The sequence below is a fragment of the Rattus norvegicus genome, chromosome X (genome assembly GCF_021556685.1).
Source record: "Rattus norvegicus strain SHRSP/BbbUtx chromosome X, alternate assembly SHRSP_T2T, whole genome shotgun sequence".
Lineage (NCBI taxonomy): Eukaryota > Metazoa > Chordata > Mammalia > Rodentia > Muridae > Rattus > Rattus norvegicus.
In genome coordinates this window covers 157,192,667-157,207,627 of record NC_141554.1, presented here as the reverse complement: position 1 = coordinate 157,207,627, position 14,961 = coordinate 157,192,667, and the positions used below count along the sequence as shown (strand labels likewise).

Here is a 14,961-nt window from a genome sequence, read left to right as displayed (position 1 = left end):
GTACCATCCTTCTTCCTCATCTTTTGTCTCATTCATGTGGCTCTATTTTGTTGACATTTAGCGAACCTTTTCAAAAGGGAAAATAATTCTGCCATTATCATAAAATTAATGTAAAACACTTTCTAATTATTTTTGAAATTTCTTTGAAATATTAGCCATTTTACTATTATTGTGATGCCATCTAAAATGATAGTGGACAAATGGACCAACAGGTTTCTTTTTAGATTCATTTTATGTGTATCAGTGTTTTTCCTGCACATATGTGTTTGCTGGCACCTGAGGAGGTCAGAAGAAGGTGTTGAATTCCCTATAACTAGAGTTACTACAGGAGACTGCAAGTCACCGTGATGATGCTGGGAATCCAACCCAGATGTTCTTCAAGAGCAACAAGTGCTCTTGACCACTTAAAGACTTGTTTAGCCATATATCAGGATTCTTATCCATGAAGTTTCTCTAACAATAAAACACATAAAGTATAATAATTATAACGGTACTTGACCTTTGAAGATATGTATGCACACAAGTAAACCATTGCTATTTCCTCTATTATTTGTAACTAGCACCTCCCCCCACTTAAACTGGCTAAGAAGGTAATGTGGGCTGCAGGGTGAATAGCTGTTTTTGAGAGGTACTTGATAGTAAACTGGATATCAATCGTTTCCCATATTCTCCTGCTGATCAATGGAGAAAAGTCTAGTCCCTCTTATCTATTCAATAGCAAGCTAAAGGTTTGGGATATTTAATAATTTCATTGACAAAAGACTTTCAGGGTAGTTTTTTTCTAAGAAAGCTCACTGTGGTTGTTTTCAACCACAAGTCTTTATATATATATATATATATATATATATATATATATATATATACACACATATATATATATCCATCGTTATATAGGATAGAGAAGGACAGTAGATCAAAACAAAAGAACATTGCTATGACTATGTCAAGTTCTAAATGTGAGGTACTCAAAAGAGCTTCCTTTGAGTTGATGGGGTAACTCCAGTTGTCATAATCAGATATAGCGTCTTTACCAGGTTTAGTATATTCATTTATAAAGGAAAAGATTTTTTCTTAGGAGTTTCTAAGGATTTAGAGCAAAGGGTCAAAGAACAAGTGAACATATAAAGATTTCAAGAGTGTTTCCAAAAGAAGACCCTAAGTTCCAAGGAGTTCATATTGAGAGGCATAAGAACATGTCAAAGATCTAAGCTGAATGACAAATACTCCCAGGGAAATAGGAATTTCCCATTTACTCTAAGAACAGAGTGCATATAAAACCTGGGCCATTTCTCAATTGAGAGTTACTTTCTTCTTGATAGTGACTATTCCATAAATTGGACTAACAATTCCCTGGTAAGATTGCTTAGTAAAGCATTGAGGGTGTGGCAATTGTCCACTACCCTGTGCTCTCCCTTTAATCGGTAGGTGGTATGAACTGGGAACTAAGGAAGGATTGTATCACCACTATGACATTTTATCTTTCCTCCAGGAATGACTATGTTTGAACATCAAGATCCATGCTTCCTCATATACCTGGTCTGCGCCCAGCAAAAGGGATTCCAATTGCTTCACTGGGTATCTTTTTCTGAGAACTATGTTAATAGATCTTTTAAAGACAGATTGCACCAAAGACTACATACATATGTCACAAATAGTAAGTGATTTTCAGAGGTGGGGGCAGGCATCCTAGGGATCAAATGTTACTTTGTGGAAAAGGTCTAACAATAAGGAATCTGTTTCTACCTTTCATTTCAAAACAAGAAGCCAGACACATTCAAGCTGATAACTTCTTTCCAACATCTGATGTGTGACAGATTGATGCTGTATCACTGATGTTAAATAGTAATCTGTGAAATCAATTGTTAGTGGCAGTTGTCCAGATTGCCTCTCTGCTTTGGGCACTAATAGACTCTAAAACTGGGCTTTGATGGAAGTAATCTCCAATGTTGAATGAATTTATTGCAATAATTACATAGACAGAATGTCTCGAGTAGCTGACATGATTGTTGGTTAAGTAATATTTATAAAACAGAAAGGACTCAGTTATAATGCTTGCTAGAAACAGGGTTAGACTTCTCTGGAGAAAGATGATGTTCTTTGACTAGGGAAAGAACTAGGATTCCTCATGCTTAATTCTGGAAACTTGCCACAGACAAAGAAGAGGGAGGGGGACAGTTTGTTAGAATCAACGTACCTATCTCTACCAGCCTTTTCTCAATACAGAACTACCCTCATGGGGGTAGAGCACAATTTCCCAAACATGTCATTCTCCTGAGCTCTGTAGAGACAGGATACAAGGACTAGTCTTCTACTTTTGTATTAACACTAGGAAATGGCATTTAAAGTAGCAGCCTATCAAGATAAGGGAAATTGTCTAGTCACCTTTAGAACTGAGCCTTGGCCAAAAGCAGATTGATCTTATTAAGGTGATATGTGTTTTCTGATATTTCCTTTCTTTAATTCACTTTTTTATTTTCTGCTTGGTGCAGAATGTTCCCTGTGGTTAATTTTGATTATTGTTCTGAGTTGTAATAAAGAAATGGTTCTTAAAAATTCATATCCACCCTAAACATGATATCCCATATTCTGTTCTTAATTCATGTTAGACAATCTGCCAGAGATTGTTGTCAAGCCTAGATTAAGCCACTCTTGATTCTAGCCTGACATTCTAATGAGACAAGAAGCCCCTAATATGTTCAAACATGATTTTTTTTAAGTTAAAACAATCATGCAAGGCCCAGGACATGCACACAAGGAAAACTTACTCTCTAGTGTTGGGAGGCTTGTGGGGTGGGGCTGGTGAGATGCAAGGGGGAAGCAGGCAGATAGTAGTGTCCTCCAGGCGTTGCTTCTTCTCAGGGATTTTCTCTGCAGCTTCTGCTGGCTTTTACGGGGAAAAAAATATACAGAGCTTCAGATACATACACCATACATCCAGATAAGCCCCCCTCTCCTCTCTCTCTCTTCTCTCTCTCTCTCTCTCTCTCTCTCTCTCTCTCTCTCTCTCTCTCTCACACACACACACACACACACACACACCCCACACATGCCACACATGCACGCACACACAAATTGAACAAGGCAGTTTTCTTGGTTGGGGAGATAAGTGTATACCTTTGATTAGACAGAAAAACAATCAAATTTCCCTAATCTACTCCTACCAAAAAGTTAGCTGATGAGAGGTTTGAACTTTAATGTAAATATCTGATTAACCTTAAGATGTTACCTCCTGTAGCCAGGCAGGAACCCCATTTGGAGGGATAGAAATACCAGCCCACCCACAAAGCTTTCAACGCAAAATTTATCCTGTCTCCAAGAAATACAGGCATGGGGGATGGAGCAGAGACTGAGGGAATGGCCAATCAATAACCAGCCCAAATTGAGACCCATTCCTTGGGCAAGCACCAATCCCTGACAGTATTAATAATTCTCTGATATGCTTGCAGATTGGAGAATGTTGTCCTCTGAGAGGCTTTACCCAGCAGCTGACTCAGGCAGGTACAAAATACCCATAGCCAAACAGTAGATGGAACTTGGGGACTCTTATGGAAGAATAGCAGGAAGGATTGTGGGCTCTGAAGGGGATAGAAACTCCACAGGAAGGCCAACAGAGTCAACTAACCTAGACTATTGGGGCTCTCAGAGTCTGAACCACCAACCAGAAAATATACATAGACGGGACCTTGGCACCCCCATACATATGTATCAGATATGCAGCTTGACCTTCCTGTAGGTTCTGAACAACTGGAACGGGGTATCCCAAAAGCTGTTGCCTGTATGTGGGCTATGTTCTTCTAGCTGGGCTGCCTTGTCTGGTTTCAGTGGGAGAGGAAGCAACTGAGCTCTCAGAGACTGGAAGTGCCAGGGTAGGGCATACTCAGAGGGGATACTCAGAGGAGAAGGGAAGGGAGAATAGGGGAAGGATTGTGAGAGGGGGTGACCAAGAGAGGAGCAGTGAGTGGGATGTGAAGTAAATAAGTAAAAATAAATAATTAAATACATATCTGATTAAAGGTTGTGTGGCACAGGGACCTTATAATAAAAGTGAAGAGATTCTATAATTTTCATACACTTCTCTCATCAACAGTACCTTTACAAAGGATAGTTCAGAAATGAACATTGTAACCTTGACTTGACAGGAATTCTGTTGAACAACATGAGGCTTGTGCGTGGCTTATAAAGGCTGTCTATGCAATCAACAACATGTAAGTGAGAGGAGCATGTGAAAAGCCCTTAATTCTTAGATATATTCATTGCAGAGGCACATTTTCACTCTGTACAGTTCTACTCAATAAGAAAGAAGAAGCAAAGTAGGTCAAGAGTGCCACACTTCTTACTCACAAGTCTAGAATTCTTTGTATAGTTTAGTGCAGAAGTCAGTAGAGAACACTGGGAATTCTCTTCAGGACGCACCCGCCTCCTAGAATTGATCTGCCTTCATGTAGTCCGGTTGAGGCAGCCCCTCCAGCTCCCCAATCACACAGATTGTTTCATTTTCCTATCACTCAAATTCCTTCGAACTCTCCTGTCTTCTTGCATCCTCTTGTTGCCTGGGAAGGACCTACTTCTTAATATGACCCTGTGACATAGTCTTGCAGAATTTTCACCCTTCTCAATGCTTGATGCTCAATGTCATGCCACTATTCTACCCCTCCTAGTAATTTCTCAGGCATCTCCAGTCTCTTAAGACTATATAGTCTTCTTGTACTTTCTTGTCCTTTGGTGATCTCCAAGTTTTATCGTTTCTCGTCCCCTAGCATTCCCCAATTTCCTAAGTCCTAGTCATTAAGTATCCCAAGGTCATTCTTCTAGTACTGTCCAGTTTCTTAGAAATTGTGTGCATCCTAGCACTCCCTAGTCCCTTAGCGGACTGTATCTCCTAATACTCATTTTATATTCTCCTAGGACCTGTCTGCTGTATCCTGATGCTTCCCACACTCCTACTGCTGCCCGTTCTGCCAGAGCTCCCCTGCCTCTCAGTGCTCCATTATATCCTAGTAAGGCTCAGTATTCTATTGCTCCTCACTCTCTTAGTGTTCCTCAATCTCTAAAACTTGCTGTGGCTAGGGAACCTCGTCTCCTACTGTCTCCTACTTACCCTTAGCCTGCAAACATTGCAAAGACTGTTAGCTCTCTCCAGTCTCTGTACACTATACTTTTCAAGTTCTTGGCTCCAGCCTATCCCTAGATCGCTAGTATTTCATAGTTTCCCAGGACATGCAGTCTCCTAAAACACTCCAGTAACCTAGCATTCCCCATGTTCTAGCATTTGCCCAATTACCACAGTTCTGCATGCAATTCGTTGTCACAATGCACCTGAGTAGTGCTCAACAGTGGGAAAGATTTTCCCATTTTCCACTGTGATGTCTAGCAGCATTCCCGTTTCCTAGTTGTGCGAGAATTTTGTATTGCCCGTCTTTAAGCAGCCGCAGTCACAGGGGTCTCACCACTCTCCTAGACATTTTGTCTTACATGCCTCCCACCAAAATTCCAAGTATTTTCGTTTCCCCTATTACTCCAGCCTTTTAATGAGCTCAAGTCTCCAACTATTTTTCAGTGTACAATGTGTTTGGCTGAAATCCCTTGTAGCCTCAAAGTTGTCCCTGGTTTTATTCTCTAGAATCTATGGTATCCCCTCTTAGAAGGTTCCTCAGTATCCTGGTATTTCTCCTCTCTTAGTATTGCCTGTTTCTAGTGATACCATTTGCTAGGGCTTCTTACCACCCTCGTATCTCACAATCTAGCATGAGGCAATCATCAGTCATCACTTAGAAGTCCCCTGTTCTGAGTCCACCAAATGTCCTAGCCCTGCCCTGTCTCTGACTATTCCTCTGACTCCTAGCACTTCCCTGTCTTTAACAACAACCATGTATCTCATCTCTCTTGTGTCTCTGAGTACTCCATGTCTCATACAACTCCTCTGTGAGTATTCTCATGTCTCCTTACACAACCCTCTCTCTGAGTACTCCTATATGTTCCACTTCTGACTCTGATTACTATTCTGTATACTAACACCCCTCTGTCTCTGAATGCATCATGTATTCTAGAAATCCTGTCTCTTAATGCTCTCTGGTTTCCTAGCAATCCTCTCTGAGTGGTCCCCTGTCACTTAGCACTTCATTGTGTCATAGCACTCCCCTTGTCTCCTAGCACTCCTCTCTAAGTGCTCACCTGTATCCTAGTACTCCTGTGACTTGAGTACTCCCCTGTCTCCTATTATTCTCTGTCTCTTGATGCTACCCTGTCTTCTCACACTCCTCTGTCTCTAAGTATTTCTGTCTCCTAGCACTCCTCTATTTCCAATTGTTACAGTTCTCCTAGCTCCTCTCTCTCTCTGTCTCTCTCTGTCTCTCTGTCTCTCTCTGTCTCTCTGTCTCTCTCTGTCTCTCTGTCTCTCTGTCTCTCTGTCTCTCTCTGTCTCTCTCTGTCTCTCTCTGTCTCTCTGTCTCTCTCTGTCTCTCTCTGTCTCTCTGTCTCTCTCTCTCTCTCTCTCTCTCTCTCTCTCTCTCTCTCCCACACACACACACTGTCTGCTAGCACTCCCCTGTCTGAGTGCTCCTCTGTATCCTAGCATTACTCTGTCTATGACTATTAACCTATCACCTGGCACTCCTCTGTCTCCGAGAGTTCCCCTTGTTTCTCCTAGTACTCCTCTGATTCTGTGTGGCCTCATGTCTTCTAGACTTCTCTGTCTCTGTGTACTAGCCTGACCTAGCACTCCTCTGTGTCTTAGTGTCCCCACTGTGTCTTAGCACTTCTCTGTCTCTGAGTACTCCCATATTTTCTAGCATTCTTCTGTCTCTGAATGCTACCCTGTTACTTAGCACACATCTGTCTCTGATTGTTTCCCATCGTCTCCAAGTCTCCCTCTGTCTCTGTGTACTACTATGTCTCCTAGCATTCTTCTGTCTCTGTGTTCATGCTTGTCTTCTAGCACTCTTCTGTCTCTCAGTGCTCCCCATGTCACCTAGCACTCTTATGTCTTAGTGCTTCTCCTGTGTCCTAGCATTTTTCTCTGACTGCTCCCCTAGTCCTAGTATCTTTCTTTCTCTGAGTACTACCCTGTTTCTAAGCATTCTTCTGTCTGGGAGCTGCCCTGATACTCAGAAGTCCTCTGACTTTGAATGTTCCCCCATTTCCTTGCACTCCTGTTTCTGAGTGCTCACCTGTATCCTAGAACTCCCTTGTCTCTGAGTACTACCCTGTCTCCTTCTGTCTCTGAGTTCTCCACTGTCTTCAAGCACTCCTCTGTCTCATAGATCTCATTGGTCTCCCTTTACTTCTCTGTTTCTGAGTTCTACCTCTCTCCTAGCACTCCTCTGATACTGAGTGCTCCCTTGTCTGCTAGGAGTACTGTTTTATACTCCATGCCCTGGCTTATATCACCACTCTGTCTCTGAGTGCCCTTCTGACTCCTAATGTTCTCTGTCTCTGTTTATTACACTGTAGCCTAGCACTCCTATGTTTCTGAGTATTCCTTCTGTCTCCTACACTCCTGTCTCTGAGTCCTCTTTTACCCCCTAGCATTCTCTGCCTTCCTTTACTAACCTGTAGCCTAGCACTCCTTTGTTTCTGAATACTACCCTGTCTCTTAGCATTCCTCGGTCTCTGATTCTCACTAGACATGATGCACTCCTCCGTCTCCGAGTGTTCGCTGACTCTTAGTCCTCCTCTGTCTCTTAGTGATCCCCTGTATCCTAGCACTCATGAGTATTTTAGTGTTTCCCTCCTCCCCAGTCTCCTAGAATTCTTCTATCTCTTAGTGCTACCCTATTTCTGAGTATTCCTTTGTCTCTTAGTGTTCAGCCCTGTTTCCTAGTATTCTTCTTTCTCCTAGCGCTCACCTCTCTTGTAGCAAACCTGTCTCCTAGTGCTCCCCTATTTCCTAATACTCCTCTGTCTCTTAGTGTTCCTGACTTCAAACACTCCTCTCTCTCTTAGTTCACTCCCATCTCCTAGCACTCTTTTGTCTCTTAGTGTTCCCTGTCTCCTAGCTCTCCTCTAACCCTGAGTCCTCTTCTGCCTCCTAGCAATCTCTACCTTCCTTTACAAACGTAGCCTAGCACCCTCATGTCTCTGAGCATGACCTTGTCTCCTACCATTCCCCTCTCTCTGATTCTCCCCTGTCCTGTAGCACTCCTCTGTCTTTGAGTGTTCCATGACTACTAACACTCCTCTTGCTCCTAGTGCTCAACTTTCTGCTAACACTCCTCTGTCTCTTAGTCTGACTCCTAGCACTCTATTTGTGCTACCCTGTTCCTAATACTTCTATGTCTCTTACTGTTCACCCCTTGTCTCCTAGCACTCTTTTGTAACTTAGTGCTGTGCTGTTTCCAGCGTATATATTCCTGTGTCTCTCTTTTTTTTCCCCCATATTATGGGCCAACATCCTCCTAACCCCTCCCCCTCCCCTTCTCTATTAGTGTTCCCCTCCCCATCCTCCCCCCATTACGGCCCTCCCCCCAACAACTTAGTGTTTACCCCTGTCTCCTAGCACTCCTCTGTCTCTTAGTGATCCTGGTCTCCTAGCACTCCTCTGTCTCTTAGTGCTTCCTGTCATCTAGCATGCCTGTTTCTCTTAGTGTTCACTCCTGTCTCCTAGCACTCCTCTGTCACTCAGTCCTCTTCTGCCTCCTAAGACACTTGACTAACCTGTCTCCTAGCACTCCTTTCTCTCTGAGTACTACCCTGTCTCCTAGAAATCTTCTGTCACTCAGTGCTCCCTCCTCTATCTCTTAGTGCTCCCATGTCTCCTAACACTCCTCTGTCTCTGTCTGCACCCTGTCTCCTAAAACGCCTATTTCTTTTACTGTTCAGGCCTGTTTCCTAGCACTCCTCTCTCTCTGATTCTCCCCTGTCCTGTAGCACTCCTGTGTCTGTGAGTGTTCCCTGACTCCTAACACTCTTCTTTCTTCTAGTGCTCACCTCTCTCCTAACACTCTTCTGTATCTTAGTACTCCCCTGTTTCCTAGCACTCCTCTGTCTCTTAGTGTTCACCCCTGTCTCCTAGCAATCCTGTGTCTCTTAGTGCTCCCCTGTCACCAAGCATACCTATGTCTCTCTGTGGTCACCCCTGTCTCCTAGCACTCCTCCTCTGAGACTTCTTCTGCCTGCTAGCATTCACTGCCTTAGTTTAATAACCTGTAGCTTAGCAGTCATTTCTCTCTGAGTACAACCCAGGCTCTTGGCACTCCTCCGTCTCTGATTCTCTTGTCATGTAGCACTCCTCTGTCTCCAAGTGTTCCCTGACTCTTAAAGCCCTTCTTTCTTCTAGTGTTCACCTGTTTCCTACCACTCCAGTGGCTCTTAGTGATCATCTATCTCCTAGCACTCCTGTGTCTCTTACTTCTCCCCTGTCTCCTTGCAATACTCTTGCTCCTAGTGACACTCCTCTGTCTGTGAGTGTTCCCTGACTCCTACCACTCCTTTATCTCTTAGTGCTTCCCTGTCTCCTAGCACTCTTCTGACACTAAATCCTCTTCTGCCTCCTAGCATTCTCTGCCTTTGTTTAATAACCAGTAGCCTACCTGAGGACCCAGCTATACCTCTCTTGGGCGTATACCCGAAAGATGCCCCAACATATAACAAAGACACGTGCTCCACTATGTTCACAGCAGCCTTATTTATAATAGCCAGAAGCTGGAAAGAACCCAGATGCCCTTCAACAGAGGAATGGATACAGAAAATGTGGTACATCTACACAATGGAATATTACTCAGCTATCAAAAACAACGACTTTATGAAATTCATAGGCAAATGGATGGAGTTGGAAAATATCATCCTGAGTGAGGTAACCCAATCACAGAAAAACACACATGGTATGCACTCATTGATAAGTGGATATTAGCCCAAATGCTCGAATTACCCTAGAAGCACAGAATACATGAAACTCAAGAAGGATGACCAAAATGTGGATGCTTCACTCCTTCTTTAAAAGGGGAACAAGAATACCCTTGGGAGGGAATATGGAGGCAAAGTTTAGGATAGAGACTGAAGGGACGCCCATTCAGAGCCTGCCCCACATGTGGCCCATTCATATACAGCCACCAAACTAGATAGGATGGATGAAGCAAAGAAGTGCAGGCTGACAGGAACCCGATGTAGATCTCTCCTGAGAGACACAGCCAGAATATGGCAAACACATAGGCGAATGCCAGGAGCAAAACCACTGAACTGAGAATGGGACCCCCATTGAAGGAATCAGAGAAAGGACTGAAAGAGCTTGAAGGGGCTTGAGACCCCATATGAACAACAATGCCAACCAACCAGAGCTTCCAGGGACTAAGCCACTACCCAAAGACTATATACATGGACTGACCCTGGGCTCCAACTGCATAGGTAGCAATGATTAGCCTAGTAAGGGCACCAGTGGAAGGGGAAGCCCTTGGTCCTGCTAAGACTGAACCCCCAGTGAATGTGATTGTTGGGGGGAGGGCGGCAATGGGGGGAGGATGGGGAGCACTCCTCTGTCTCTTAGTGCTCCCCTGTCTCCTAGCACTCCCTGCTTCTAAGTGCTTCCCTGTTTCTAACACTCTTGTGCCTAAGAGTGCTCCCCTGTCTCCATGTTCTCCCTTTGTCTGAGCGCTCCCCTCTTACCTTGTACTTTCCTGTCTGAGTAGTGTCTCTTTTCCCATTACCCTTCTGTCTCCTAGCACTCTCCATTTTCCTAGTCATTTTTTGTCTCTCAGTGCTTCTGTCTCTCCTAGCAGTCCCTGTGTCTGAGTGTTCTCTTGCCTCCTACAACTGTCTCCGAGAAGTTCTATATCACTTATCTCTCCCAGTCCCTCCTGTTTTCCAACAACCCTCCATTTCCGAGTCCTTCCCTGTTTAGTGCCACTCCCTATCATTAATTCTCCCTGTTTAATAATACTCTTCCATCTCTGAATCTTCCCCTAGCTCCTAGAACTCCTTGTCTCCTGGCACTCCCTATTTCTGAGTCCTCTCTTTTCTCCAGAACTTCCTGTCTCCTAGCATTGCTGGCCTCTGAGTACTCCCCTGTCTGCTAGCACTCCCTTGTCTCAATGTCTCAATGCTCCACCATCTCCCAATACTCTGTAAAGTTCTACATCTCCTTTTCTTTTGTACACACCTCTGTCTCTCTGTCTGTTTCTCTCTCTCTCTCTCTCTCTCTCTCTCTCTCTCTCTCTCTCTCTCTTTATATTCATCTTTCTCGTGGTGTTCTAGTTGCCCTGGCATTTCTTAGTGTTCCACCATGCCAGCGTAACATTTCTTGTTGTTTTGGAACTTGTCAGTGTCCAACAACTTCTCACAGTTTGGCAGTATTTCCTATTAGCCCTCAGTCTTTAATAGCACTACCCAATGTGCAAGAGCTTCCTTATGTCAGTGTTCCTGTTTTGTTTTTGTTTTTTTTTACCATTGCCTATGTCTTAGTGTTCCAAGTACTGTACTCTAGTATGCTCAAGCTCCACAATCTCATAATGCTCATTTGTTTTGTTTTCTAGGGCTCTACTTCCTGGTCTCGCAGGACTTGTCTGTGTCTTAACGCTCCCCAGTGTCCTAAGGATTCCTCAACTCCCAGTTACTCCATATTTTCCTACAGTCACTTATTTCTTTGTATCCCCCATCTGGTCACACTCAGTCTCCTACAACTCCCTATTTACCCATCACTCTTGTTTCTTCAGCACTTTTCAGACTCTCCATGATTTCACAGAAGCCTTTTGTCTGCCTTTCCCCTGTGTCCTTGTGCCTTTCCTTCTTATATCACACCCCTGTCTCCTGATATTTCACTGTTTTTTAGGTACCTTCAGTCTCCTCTACTTTTAAACTCCTTAATTACAGGGGAATGAATTCATTTAGAGCACCCCATTCAATAAGTCGCTATTGTCTGTAGGTAATCTCTTTCTTTTGCTAAGCAACAGGAGCAATGGCCACATTTAAGACAACCCTTGCTGGAGAGAAATGGGGTGTGGGGATGAACAACGGATAAGAGTTGCATCTCTGGGCTGCTATGGTGCTATGAGGAATACTATTATCAAATCAGCACCACAGAGAACTTGATTCTGGAAAATTATCCCAAGATAAGGTGATGAATCAGAGTTTATTAGCTAAAAACTCTACACATATTTTAATTGGTAAAGGTAATTCTAGATTTCTTCTTCTTGTGACCCTATCTGAACCTAGAATTCATACCAGTGTATCTTCAGATGACATTTTCACAGACTAATCCTTTCAAGTAGGCCAATTATCCTAGAAGGTATATAAAGCTTTAGTGAGGTAGATACAAGGATAACCCCAGGATAGCGGACTTATGAATGCATTAATATTTGTCCAGAGAAATGAACAAATGCAGAAGATGCCCTTGACCATTATGGGCAGAGAGGCACCCTGCTAATGTTGAAGTGGTAAACTGTGAGCAAGAATAGAGGAGCCATTGACAGTAGGAGCAATCTAAGGCACTTGCTCCAGGGACTGCGTATCATAGCAAAGGTGCTTGTTTGTATACTTAGTTCGCATATATAATAATTTCTCTTATTCCTCTTAGAAATGTCTGTTTCTTTACCAAGGTTTGCAATCCTCTGTCATTGCTCTCTTAAAAAAAAAAGACTACAAACAATTTTAGTAGCCTCTGCTCACAACCACATGGGAGACTCCATTAGACAACTCACCTTGTGCTTACGTTTGCCCTTAGGGGCTGGTTTTTCCACAGTTATGGCAGCAGTTTGTCGCTTGGGTTTAGAGGCAGTCTCCTTGTGGTGGTCTGTCTTTGCAGGTGCTGCTGGGACTGAATTTTGGCCAGGTACTCTAGAAAGTAAGTCAAGGTCAATCTTCACCCAGAGGTTTTTTGGAATCTCATGATCGTGTACAGGGGTCAAAAGCTCAGTTTGCATGGCAGGAGGTGGTGAAAAAGCTGTCTCCTCATTGCTGGTGGACAAGTTGTTGCTGTTGTTGTTGCTGTTGCTGCTGGTCAAGGTGCTTAATGTTAGGCTGGCATTAGAAGTCTCCTTGGATTTAGAAGTATTACCTCCAGGTGCAATGCAAGGTGGCAGTACTTTGATCTGCAGGGTCTCTTCCTGATCTGTGCTTGAGTCAGATGTAGATGAATCTGTTTCAATAAATTCCCGGGACTTGGGAACAATCTTCCCAGGCCCTCTATACTTCTTCTTCTCAGTGGCCAGGGGGACATGTGGCCTTGGCTCTTTCCTAGGCACTGGTTTGTGGGCAGTAGCTTTGTTGCGGCTTCGTGGTGGGTCAGGAAGCTCCACACTTTCTTTTTCTTTGGGAGTACTGCTGGTAGTATTTGGTTTGGGCCAGATAAACTCCTCAAAGCTGGTGTTTTTCTCAACTTTTTTGGGTTGTTTCTTTCCAATTGTCCTTTGAGAAACTGAGTCAACTGATGTTGACAACTTATGCTTCAAGGCCTTTGTTTCTGGAGTTTTCTGTGTAGGCCTTGGTCGAGCTTTCTCCCTAATAAGACTGAGGAGGGGCCTTTCTTTGGGTACAGCCACAGATTGGCTAGGGTTTGGTTTTACTTTGACCTGGACCTCCACTGGTTGTATTATTGGAGGAGGCAGAGAAATGGTCTCTGTGGGTGTCTCATTTTGGCCACAAATAAATGACTTGTTCTGGGACGTGACTTTGTTCAGCCATTTGTCTAGCTGCCATTTGTTGGTTGAGGGTGGCTCAGGCTGTGGATTGAGAAACAGTAACAAGGATGCATTTCACACATGTAGAGACTTTCTGTATAGTGACTATACAGTGCTAAGAAATTATTAGATGCTGTGGGCTGGGAATAGATTTAGTAGAATACTTGCCCACTATGAGTGAAGCTCTGGGTTCCATTCTCAGAACCACATAAACCAGGTATGGTTGTAGAGGTAGTGGAGGATCAAATGTTTAAGGACATTTTTAGTTACATAGCAAGTTTGAGTTTGAAGCTATTTTGGGCTACATGAGACCTTGTAACCAACCAACCAAACAACAACAAAATCAGACTACTTTGGACTTTAAGTGATAGTCCCTACACAAACTTATACACATTCATTAATAAATATACTTTCGGTGAAGATTAAAGGAGTAATTTGTTTTCTCCTGTATCTGACTAGACAAAAACATACAACTACAAATCAAAGTTTGTTTTCTGTAAACACTACTTTCTACTGTTCCCTCAAAAATATTCTCTCCTCCAGCTAGTATATAATGGATTCTTCACAAGGAGATGCTTCAGTCTATAACCAAAGGCTCCTGAGAGTGAATTCTATTCCCAAAAGCTTTTGGTAAGAATCATTGTTCCACCTATCACCAGGAGCCAGAGGTTTTGGTATCTGTTCCTTAAAAGAAATCTAAGTGCATCTCAGGTGTATTCAGAAGGTAAAGAAGGGTGTACTACATGACAGTGTGATTCATTGAAAACATTACGACCTTTGTGTTTTTTACTGAAGGGTGAAATAAATTGATTCCCTCAACCACTATGCTTTCCTAACTATATGAGAAATAATCAATTTATGGAGATGTGCATGTAGACCTTGGAATTCACTATGAAACATTGGAAATGATATATCTAATTCACACACTTGATATTCCACTCTGATTTCTACTGATTAAACTGAAAAGCCATCATTTTATTAGAAGGGCTCTTTTTCTGAAAGCCACCAAGTATGTGGCACCAGTGAATAGAAGATGGCAGAATTTTAAATGAATTAAATAGGTGTGATCCCTGCCTACAGAAAACAATAGCAGGTAACTATTAAAGAAACTCTCTCAGCTGCTACTCTTTGGAGTGTAGTGCCAGGTTAAAAGCTAGCTCTGGTAGTATACTGGCCTGAGTCTAAGCCCTTGCTCTATTACCATATCTCTGTGAGATCTTGGGGCAGTTTTGGCTTAAACTCTCATAAACATACATTGCCACCTATAACATGTCCCACAGTGTGAGAGAGTATAGTATTGGGTTGTTAGTAAGAGTGGATGAGAAAATGTAAGTCAAGTGTCCAGCACAGCATTTGC

At 43.1% G+C, this 14,961-nt stretch overlaps 1 protein-coding gene across 2 annotated transcripts in view; it reads right to left on the bottom strand.

Annotated features, from left to right (window-relative positions):
* Aff2 (ALF transcription elongation factor 2) overlaps positions 1 to 14,961 on the bottom strand; it is a 504,495-nt gene that overhangs the window by 31,763 nt on the left and 457,771 nt on the right. For both annotated transcript variants that reach the window (NM_001427288.1, XM_087599250.1), the window contains exons 10-11: positions 12,627 to 13,646; positions 2,766 to 2,884 (exon numbers count right to left, since the gene is read on the bottom strand). In NM_001427288.1, coding sequence (NP_001414217.1) covers positions 2,766 to 2,884; positions 12,627 to 13,646 — 1,139 coding nt within the window. The remainder of the gene's footprint in view (positions 1 to 2,765; positions 2,885 to 12,626; positions 13,647 to 14,961) is intronic.